At 34.5% G+C, this 10,377-nt stretch overlaps 2 protein-coding genes across 3 annotated transcripts; one reads left to right on the plus strand and one right to left on the minus strand.

Annotated features, from left to right (window-relative positions):
* The first annotated feature begins 365 nt into the window (after window positions 1–365).
* On the plus strand, window positions 366–2,499 carry LOC143612909 (uncharacterized). Its single transcript, XM_077086766.1, has 2 exons — window positions 366–1,562; window positions 2,404–2,499. Exons 1-2 carry the CDS (start codon window positions 366–368, stop codon window positions 2,488–2,490), a joined length of 1,284 nt encoding a protein of 427 aa, XP_076942881.1. The 3' UTR covers window positions 2,491–2,499.
* Window positions 2,500–4,006: 1,507 nt separating this feature from the next.
* On the minus strand, window positions 4,007–8,845 carry LOC143612904 (uncharacterized). Of its 2 annotated transcripts, XM_077086762.1 has the most exons (8): window positions 8,788–8,845; window positions 7,612–7,770; window positions 6,103–6,209; window positions 5,968–6,009; window positions 5,752–5,839; window positions 5,577–5,667; window positions 4,792–4,892; window positions 4,007–4,135 (listed from the first exon to the last, which is right to left on the minus strand). In XM_077086762.1, the coding sequence occupies exons 2-8, from the start codon at window positions 7,740–7,742 to the stop codon at window positions 4,012–4,014; spliced, it is 684 nt and encodes a 227-aa protein (XP_076942877.1). In that variant the 5' UTR covers window positions 7,743–7,770; window positions 8,788–8,845; the 3' UTR covers window positions 4,007–4,011. The 2 variants fall into 2 exon arrangements, with proteins under 2 accessions (XP_076942877.1, XP_076942878.1); XM_077086763.1 differs by lacking the exon at window positions 8,788–8,845 and having other exon boundaries at window positions 7,612–7,793.
* Between the last annotated feature and the right edge of the window lie 1,532 nt (window positions 8,846–10,377).

Genomic DNA, 10,377 nt, shown 5'->3' on the forward strand with positions numbered 1-10,377 from the left:
AATTACATTTCTACTGTAGTTTCTACAATTGGTGTCATTAGCAGCCACTTGCATCTGTGCCCACACACAACATCCATCCTTTCCTTACTTATTATCACCCCTCAATTACCTTCATTTCATCAACCAATAATAATCCATTTCCTTCACATTAGCAAACGCTTGTTTCATTCTGGGCTGACCCTTTAGACCGAGGCCTCACCGAAACAAGTACCCGTCTCCATGTTTCAGGTTTTCGATACTCCTACGATGGCTCCTTTCGTTCTGGGTGTTCGTGACGGTGTACGAAAACTTTGGTGGGTTCGGTGCAGTTTGTTTGTTTGTTAGGGTTAGGGCTTTTGTTTTCGTCAAGTGATGTGGATCACACGATGAAGTACGTTTCATCTTTTAGGAAAAAGAGTTTTAAACGAAGCCCGTATTCGTGGGTTTTTACTCGACCCGTTAGGAAACGGCTCGACACGATTGTGGCCATTGGGCTGATTCTCGGCATGATTGTTGGATCGTTGTCGATGGTGTTGTTTTTTTCGTATAAAGTTGGGATGGAAGGGAAACACGTGGTGTACACGGTTAAGTCTCACGTTGAGGAAAGTAATTATGCGGAGAAGATCGGGTTGAGACAATGGATGGACGAGAACGATGTGTCGGGTATGTTGGACCGGTACACGACGCAGTTTTACGAAACGGTGTATGAACAGATCGATAGTTTAGCGATGCAGTATAACATGACGGAGTTCGTTGAGGAGATTAAGAGCATTGTTTCGCCGAGGTTTACCAACGCGTCGACCCATATGACCGCGTTTACTTTACCAAACCTGTGTGCAGAAAAGATTCTGAACTTGAGAAAACGGGTTATTAATCGGGAATGGGCCGAGATTTATCCCGAGATTAGCGGGTTGTTTAAGGAAGTTGTGATTAGTAGAGATGATATTATTGAAAGAGGAAAAGCAATTGCTTTTCAAGGGAAAAATGTGGCTCAAAATATGTTAGTTAGTAGTAAATCGATTATCGGAAGTAGTAGTAAGCTCGTTTTCGTGATTATTGATTCGATCGTGTCAGGCGCTGCGGGTGTTTTAAACTTCGTTTCGCAGACGATGGTTTTCATATGGGTTTTGTACTCGCTTATAACATCCGGTTCGGGTGGGGTTACTGAACAGGTTATGTCTATGATCCCGATTTCACGGTTGGCCCGGGCCCGTTGTGTTGATGTTCTTGATAAAGCGATTTCGGGTGTTCTTTTGGCGACGGTCGAGATTGCTTTCTTTCAAGGGTGTCTTACTTGGTTATTGTTTAGGTTGTTTGATATTCATTTTTTGTATATGTCGACTGGGCTTGCGATTATTAGCCCGTTTTTCCCGATAATTCCGTATTTTATTTCGACGGTTCCCATGGCGGTCGAGTTGGTGCTTGAAGGTCAGTATGTTGTTGCGGTTTGCTTATCGATTATTCATTTTGTTCTTATCGAATATGGTTCGAGTGAGATTCAAGAAGACATACCGGGCAATAGTGCGTACCTCACCGGGCTCAGCATTATTGGTGGGGTCGCTTTGTTCCCGTCTGCTATCGAGGTAAATTTACTAATATACCCTTTAGTTTCATACTTCCTGTATACATTAAACGGGTCAATTTGAGTTATGTTTTATTGATAACGGGCCGAGTAAAATAGTAGTTAAAAGGAAACACGTCGACTTGTATAGAATTACCCAAAATGACAATATATTCTCGTGTTTTTAATCTCGAAATTCGTTTTTTACAAAAAAATCATCTTATGTTTTTATAAAATTTTAAAGGACAGTACAAAAAGTGTTAACAGACTTAATTGTTTTGACCAAAAGAATTGTCTGTGTTTGACCCGAGCCCGTCCCTTTTGCTGTCTAAACCACCCAATTATCTAAACGGGCCAAAAGGGTTTGCATGTTGAGGTCAAATGTCTTAAACGGGCTGCAGGTCGAACGCTTTTATTTTAAAAAATTCTAATTTTTAACATGTTGGCGGGTCGGTAATGGGTTGACCTGGTCAACCATCCTAAACCTGTTAATTTTATCTTTTGAGGGGTTTTTATTATGATCAAAAACCCGTCAACAAAAAATTCAAAAAAATAATAAAAAAATCATAAACTCAAAACATAAATCGAAAACAAAAAAAGGAAAAAAAAAACTAAAATGTTTCCTTCGTTATCCTCGTTCACCAAAAAAAATGACCCAAAACCTGTTTTGACCCGTTCTGACCTGGACCCGTTCCGACCTGAACCTGTTGACCCTGACTCCGATCTGAACCAAAACAACCCTTTTTCCAGTTGACCCATTCCGACCCTAACCCGTTTCTAACCTAACCCATTCCGACCCGTGACCCGTTTGCCACCCGCAACCCCTATTTTGCGGGTTTTAACTGTCGAATATGGTGATGCAGGGAGCGATAATGGGACCGTTAATGACAACAGTTGTTATAGCCCTCAAGAATTTGTATGTAGAGTTTGTTTTGGATGAACCAAACTAAAGGGAAAAAAGACTAAAATGCCCTCCTGTTGAAGCTTTTGTATATTATTAGTAAATGCAGCTTGTTTGGGTCCATGAGACCCTTCTACCCTTTTGAAGATGGTGTTAAAAGTAGAGTGATTTTGTTAATGATGTATATATTGTTAGAAACTGCATTCTGTTTGGCACTTCATTGACGTGTGTAATTACAAATTTGTAAAGATTTTGTGTTTTTGTGCGTTTAATGTTACGGGTACATGTAGCAACACATAACGGTTACAACAAGCCGAGCAACTCATGAGCTGCTCGATATCAACATGCTAAAAGATAGAATCTAGCTGAGTTTAAATGAGCTTGGGCTCAATATATATGAACAAACTGCAATATTATATTAAATATATTATTAATTTGCTAAATATAATGTATTACAAAACAAACATAAACATATCAAAATTATATATAAAAGTTACAAGTTAAGCTTGAGTTTTATAAAAATACCTTGGGATTAGCTTACGCTCTTTCAAGTTAAATAAACCTAACACAAACTCGAACCATGTTTGACTCGGTAACACTCCGACTAACGAGCCAAAAGGTTGATTCACATTTGACGGTTATCCCTTTATACCAATGCCAAAATCCCTGTTTGTTTAGACAACTGTTACCACGTTCCAACATTTAATCCTAATTTTGACCGGATTTGACCATTAAATGATTAACCTAAAATTATCCACATACCATTTTCTAAATATGAAGGCTCATGATTCATTCTCTACATGAATTAATACATGAATTAAAATAAATCTTTGTGAGTGTAGAAAAGAAAAATAAAGAAGCGATATTTGATTAGCTAGAGACGAGTATAGAGAATGTGACGTGAGTGCCTCTTTATCTTTATTTATACAATTTAACTAAAAAACATGTTTATCTCTAAATTTTAGTCCATATTTTGGACGCTTCTCAGGTCACATTCTCTATACTTGTCTCTAGCTAATCAAATAACACTTTATTTTTCTTTCTTAAACTCACATTAAGATTTATTTTAATTCATGTAGAGAATGAATCATGAGCCTTCGTATTTAGAAAATGGTATGTAGATAATTTTAGGTTAATTGATTAATGGTCAAATCCGGTCAAAATCAGGATTAATCGCACCTATGGCTTTTTCTAGTAGGCTCTCATCAAAATCAACGGTTTCAAGCGAGATTCCGACCCAAATCAGTAGTTTCCAGCCAATTTCAGGCAAAATATGTTTGTTTACGTATAAAACTAAAAATTACATATAATAGCGTGCACGTGCATATATAAAACTGAAAATATACATCATAGTCCAATCCGATTAATCGCTAGTCCCCACCCCACCACCAGACTAGCGATTTTTACAACACTGCTTGTACCAATATTATGATATTGATAACCCAACTATGAAAAACAAAGCATAGAACTTGAAAAGCAAATGCACATAGCAATTAATCAAGTAATACCATAACAGAAATACATAAATTCAATACAGTTAACATGGTACAACCATAACCAGAAACTTGATTTACTTCATGTATTTTTGAAGAAACTTGCGATGGAAGTCGCTGCGGATGGTGTCATTGATGAAACGCTTTGGAGCCTTGGTTTCCCCGCGAGCCTGGTTTTTGAATACCACGTCATCGTCCCACCTGAAAGATTACGCACCAATGGCAAAGTTGGTAAATCTATAGCATTCATTCCAAACGTTCAAAAAATCATAAAGAGTTCCTGCTCGCATATCCTATTTACCTATTCAAAACACTAACTTACCCGCTCCAAAGTAAATAAAATAAAATCAGTTACTTGTAATTTATAACAGTTTGTTTCGTTAAACATATGGAAAAGTTTATTATTAATCATTTCAAAGGACAACGAAATGTGACAAGTAGACGACTTTATTTGATTCACTGTAGAAAATAGGTTGGTATGATATCTTTTGCGTGCGTTCTAATTCTTAAAAAGTTAAATATAATATTATGAAGTTGGAAAATTATATACGAAAATTTTAAGCTTTTAAAATGTATACATCAAATTGCCGCCTACGATAAATTAGTGTCAAATATAAAAAGAAAGTATATTACACCGACAATCTAGTGTCTTGAACATAGTTACTTAGACACTTTTATGCATTATAATACATCTCTAGGCGGCTTTCAACTCGTTTTCTTTTTAGAGTTTTAAACCAATTTTTTTACATGTTTGACCCACAAGGGATAACATAAGGCCCGAACCAACCCATGCATGAGTATATGGGTTGGCGCACGGATACGAAAATAGATAAGTATGAGCATATATGGAAACTGACCTTCGTTTTACATTGAAGGATGTTGGATTATTAAGCAACGGGTTTCCTCGTATTGTTTCTGCCTCTTTAAGTTTAAGCTCCTGTTCTCTCTCTTCACGTTCCTGTAAAACAAAAATTTTGTTATTTACTTCGATGGGACCCTCTCAACCACAACACATAAATGTTAGAAAAGGCCCAAAAGGTGATATTATAGATGACAATATAGGTGAGGTCAAATGGGTTGTTTAGAAACGGCAAAACAAGTTGGGTCAATACAGGGAGTTTTTAGTACATGCCAAAATAACGGGTCAGTTGACCCACAACACACTATTTCACGTTTTGCCCAGCTCTAATAGGGTTTTGTTTATAATGCGAAATAACCACATTTTAGATGTTAGTGAAGGTTGCTTTTTTGACCAAAATATTAATATTTTATAACATTTTCCAAATCGATTGTCAACCACAACCCCAAATGCTATGTTTATTCAAAACCAAATAATTAAAGTGTTGCTTATTAGTACAGTAACAATAGCATTAGAATAATTATGAAACTCACGGGTAAAAAAAATTTAAATTGTTGTCAGTGTTAAGAATAAACATTGAAGTTTGAACGACTTTCAAGTTTTAACCGGTTTTAACCTGCTCAACCGACTTTGGCATGCTCGAATGTTCATGTTCCCCTTTTAGCTGGCTTTTTTAAATGATAATACATGAAAAGGCAACCCATGTTGACCCATTTGATCGATATTGTCACCTCTTCTTGAACTCTCAAAAGCAAAAGATACTACTAAGAAAAAAAAACTCACTTGGCGACGTTTCTCCTCTGCTCTTTCCTTCCTTATTAGTTCAAGTTCTGCCATGAGTGCTTCTTCATCATCCTCGTCATCATCTTCATCACTAACCACAAAAAGAACCATAAATATTAAAAATATTAATGCCATAATAACTAAAATAGCCAATATGATATAGAAAAGCAGATACCTGTCATCATCACTTTTGTCATCCTCATCAGGATCATCAGCATCTACACTGCGTGGAAAGATTCGATCCTCAACTTCTCTCTTTGACCCTAAATCATTAACAACATACTCATTAGACTTAAAAAGACTCGCATGCAACTATATATATCAGTAAACCATGATAGCAATCAGCCAATCAATAATAATATAATATCAAGTTATTGTGTATAATATCAACCTTCTAGTAGATGATAACCACCCTTCCTATGATCCCTGTCATCTGCAACCACACCATATAAATCAGTTGAAAAGGTCAGGTGTTTGCGTACCCACAACAAAATTACAAATAGAGAGAAATTAAAAGTGGCATTACCATTATAACCCTTGCCTTTGGATGAGAAATGCCTTCGCTCGCGCTCCTCTAACTCCTCTTTAAGGTCTCTCTTTTCTAGTTCTTCCTGTGTGTCTTGACCGTCCCTTCTGTAATAACAAGCACCAACAAAAAAACATGTTAACAGCATTTAATTAAATAAAGATCGCAATGTGTCCATGAGTTACTTAATAACTGCTTAAAAAAAGATGCAGAGTATATGTGTTACTAAGATCAACAGCCTGAATAAATTTTACCCTGACATGTGGGATTCATGTAAATGACAATAAACTCAGATTGAACAAGGAAATTTGAAAAACTAATTTCATTCTGGTTAAGAATAACAATTAGTTTCCATTAGTGCCATGCTAGTTTATTTATAATGTTTTCTATGCATACTAATGTAATTAGACTTCAAGTTTTGAGAATGACATCACAATTTCAAAAGAATAATCTTCTCCCTCTGGATTATATTTACTCTATAGTTTGCAAAATTTCTACAACCCTTTACTATTCTCTGTCTAGAATTTGATTATCTTAATTGATGTTTATCAGTTCTAACTTTATTATAAAGTTTACCAAAAAAACCTTTTTATATATCTTTGTTTTGGGCAAAAAATATTGCTAAAAACTACTACTTGACAATCAGAAACTAGTATTTCATAGAATATGTGTAATTTCATGGCTCTAAAAATCCTTCATAGCAGTCTGTTTAGGTAAGAACCTAAAAAAACCAAATATGTGTAATTTCATGACTCTAAAAATCCTTCATAGCAGTCTGTTTAGGTAAGAACCTAAAACAAACCAGGCTGTTGGTTCCAAAACCTAGGTTTATCTAATGTATGATCCTACCATCAATCTCAATTCAGAAATTAAAACATACAGCCCTCTAATTTTACTTTATCCCAATTAGAGGTGCAAATGAGCCGAGCTGCTTGCGAGCTACTAGACATTGTATTTATACAAAGCTCCAAAACAAGCCGAGCTTGAGCCTCAAACAAAGTTCATTTTATCGAGCCTGAGCTCAAGCCTTGTATAGGAAGATCGTTTAAGCTCTTCAATCCTTAATAAACCTAGTGTATTTTTAAGTTTTAACTTGTTTGTACTTCTATGTATTAATTTCACAAGATTTGGCTCGTTAAAGTACTTCACACGAGCTCGACTCGCGCTTAGGCTCGTTTAAGTGTTTCTCGAGATAAATAAAAATAATTAAACATGTCAATTAATTAATTAATAATGCATCAGCTGTAAAAAGAACTCAGAAGCTGAGCTCGGGTCTTGTCCAGCAAAGGCTAGGCTCATTTGCGCCTCTAGCAAAAACAGGCCAGAATGTTGGCATCAGACCTATATTATAATGTATGATCCTAATTTCCTACCAAATGTCAATTCTGTAATATTGACTGTTAGTATCAATAGTTGCAAATATACAACCTCCTAATTTACTGCATTGCAATGTTCATGTTACAATAGAACAATATAATACCAAAACTAAAACCAAACAAAAGAACTAACCTAGGCTTGAGAGTTGTGTGAGAGGCAATATCCCTCGACGAATACTTCTGTGACGGCCCGAAAATACGTGTTCCTCCTTGTTCATTACCACCCTTAGCCGGTGCCCACGTAGGTCTAGCAGCCGTCGTCATATTTCGTCACAATTCTTTCTCTACTAACCTGTATATCCAAATCGTAACACAATCAATCACCTAAACAATTCAATTTCGAAACAATTAACAATACATCAAAAATTCGAAACCATAAAACACAGTAAATCTAAAAAAATACCTAATCATAACGTCTAATCAACCGACAGATAAAGGATAACTGAAGCTAATAGCGAATTAACACAATCAATCACCTGAACAATTCAATTTCCAAACAATTAACGAATAGCAAGATATCGAAACCCTAACACGCTCGTTAGCAAGATATCGAAACCCTAACACGGCTTAACAAAATTCCTAATGGTAACGTGAAATAAACCAGCGGATGAACGATAACTGAATCTAATTATGACTTAACACTATCAATCACTTAAACAATTCAATTTTGATACAATTAACGGTACATCAAAAATTCGAAACCCTAACACAGCTAATTTAACAAAATACCTAATCGTAACGTGAAATCAACCGGCGGATTAACAATAACTGAATCTAATAGTAAATTAACACAATCAATCACCTAATCAATTAAATTTCAAATCAATTAACGATATATCGACATTCGAAACCCTAACACAGCTAATCTAACAAAATACCTAATTATAGCGAGAAATCAACCGGCGAATGAACGATAACTGAATCTAATTATGAATCAACACATTCAATCACCTAAACAATTCAATTTTAAATCAATTAACGGTACATCAAAAATTCAAAACCCTTACACAACTAATCTAACAAAATACCTAATCGTAACGTGAAATCAATCGACGAATGAACAATAACTGAATCTAATAGTGAATTAACACAATCATAACACAATCAATCACCTAAACGATTCAATATCGAAACAATTAACAATACATCAAAAGTTCGAAACCCTAACACGGCTAGTTTAACAAAATACCTAACCGCAACGCGAAATCAACCGGCGGATTAACGATAACTGAATCTAATTACGAATTAACACTGGTTGAATTGGATAATTAATCAAAACGATAAGAGAAATTGAAAGCTAGGGTTTTACCTTGATACGAAGCGAAGAAGAAAAGAAAAGAGGGATCTGGTGTTGAATAATAATAATAAGTTTTAATATAATGATAATGTAATGTTTTGAAAATAGACCTTGCACTTTATATAATGTTCATATATTACTAGCCAATGCTATGGGTGATCAATTCGCGGTTCCGAACCACGAGAACCGGGAAACCAGAACCGAACCGCCAGATCCGAACTGTATTATTGTATTTCGGGTCTGGTTCCGGTTCATAAATTTGGGTGAAGACGGTTCCCGATTCGGTTCCGAGTAGAACCGACGGTTCCAGTTATAGAACCGGATTATGTTTAAACTTTGAATATTTACTCTACCTATTCTAATAAAGTAAAATAAATGTGGACACGTGTCATGTTTTGGTTAATTCTCACAATTTTTTTCCCTCCAAAACTAAATATACCATAATATATATAATAAATCAATAATTATTCACTTTCACACTATATTTATATAATATCTATATATTTTTATAAATATAAATATTAACATATTATTTTACTATATATTTCAAGGTGTTGATTTTAAAATGTCAAAAGTATGAAAGTTAGAATTTTAAACATGATTCGGGTTTCAAATTTATTTTTAAGGGAATTTTTTGAAATAATCAAAAGGTTCGGGATTTGAAAAATTGACTATTTTTCCCTCTAACTATTAAAATTTAAGAAAAGATTGCGAACACTTTCGACATGCCACCCCTATGACTATCAATACTTCTAATTTTTATCAAATTTGAAATACTTATGTCAACATTAATTTTTTCCTTCAATGGTGATCAGAGCGTTGTATGGGAAGCATGTCATGCAAGACTATGCTCAAATGAAACAAAATATTTACAAAATTGAATGGGTTGACATGTTATTTTTTATGTTGTCATTATGACAAAGTTGAAAAGCCCTCTGAAACTTATCAAAATATTTTTTATAGTGTAGCTCAGAAAAACATAGTTCTTGAATAACATCCATTGTTACAATTTAATGTCCTACTTTCCTTTGGTGGGTGGTAAAACGATAAATATATCAATAAAGGTAACGTATCTTTTGTATTTAAGCTGAGTGGTTAGAACTACTATCGTATGAGAAGTCTTATTTCCAAAATTGGTTCATAACCAAAATTCTTTCAATTATACATATATGACATCGAGAATGAATTTTTCAAATCATTATCGGGTACGTTTTTGCACGGACATTTTTTTATTAAGTTCATTTAAAAAAATCATTTTGTGATATAAATAAAATTAATTTATGTACACATTGTATAGATACATACATAGAATTTTTTTTCATATACCGCTATGTAATTATTTGTTTTACTTATAATTTTATAATTTGAATTATCCCGTGTGTGATACTGGCTCTAAAACTAGTTATCTAATATAAGTAAAAGAGATTTTTGGTGCCACAGAAATAGGTTCCAGAAGTTGTGTATATGTTAGATATTTGTAAAAGTATAACAACTACTTACTTCTGGTTCATTGGAATTGGTTAAGTTGTTAATGTCTTTCCTTGACTTTCTCCCGAGTTTGATTCCTTGGATAAAGATGACAAAATATTTTTTTAGCTAATT

This window comes from Bidens hawaiensis, unplaced genomic scaffold, assembly GCF_021521415.1.
Source record: "Bidens hawaiensis isolate Kalapana, Puna unplaced genomic scaffold, B.hawaiensis_p1.1 tig00036023_1, whole genome shotgun sequence".
Classification (NCBI taxonomy): domain Eukaryota; kingdom Viridiplantae; phylum Streptophyta; class Magnoliopsida; order Asterales; family Asteraceae; genus Bidens; species Bidens hawaiensis.

Coding starts and splice junctions, on each gene's coding strand:
- LOC143612909 (XM_077086766.1), top strand. CDS start 366: ATGAAGTACGTTTCATCTTTTAGGAAAAAGAGTTTTAAACGAAGCCCG. Junction 1,563..2,403: donor TGTTCCCGTCTGCTATCGAG/GTAAATTTACTA, acceptor ATGGTGATGCAG/GGAGCGATAATGGGACCGTT.
- LOC143612904 (XM_077086762.1), bottom strand. CDS start 7,742: ATGACGACGGCTGCTAGACCTACGTGGGCACCGGCTAAGGGTGGTAAT. Junction 6,010..6,102: donor CAAAGGCAAGGGTTATAATG/GTAATGCCACTT, acceptor GTGTGGTTGCAG/ATGACAGGGATCATAGGAAG. Junction 4,893..5,576: donor CAGAGGAGAAACGTCGCCAA/GTGAGTTTTTTT, acceptor TTTGTTTTACAG/GAACGTGAAGAGAGAGAACA.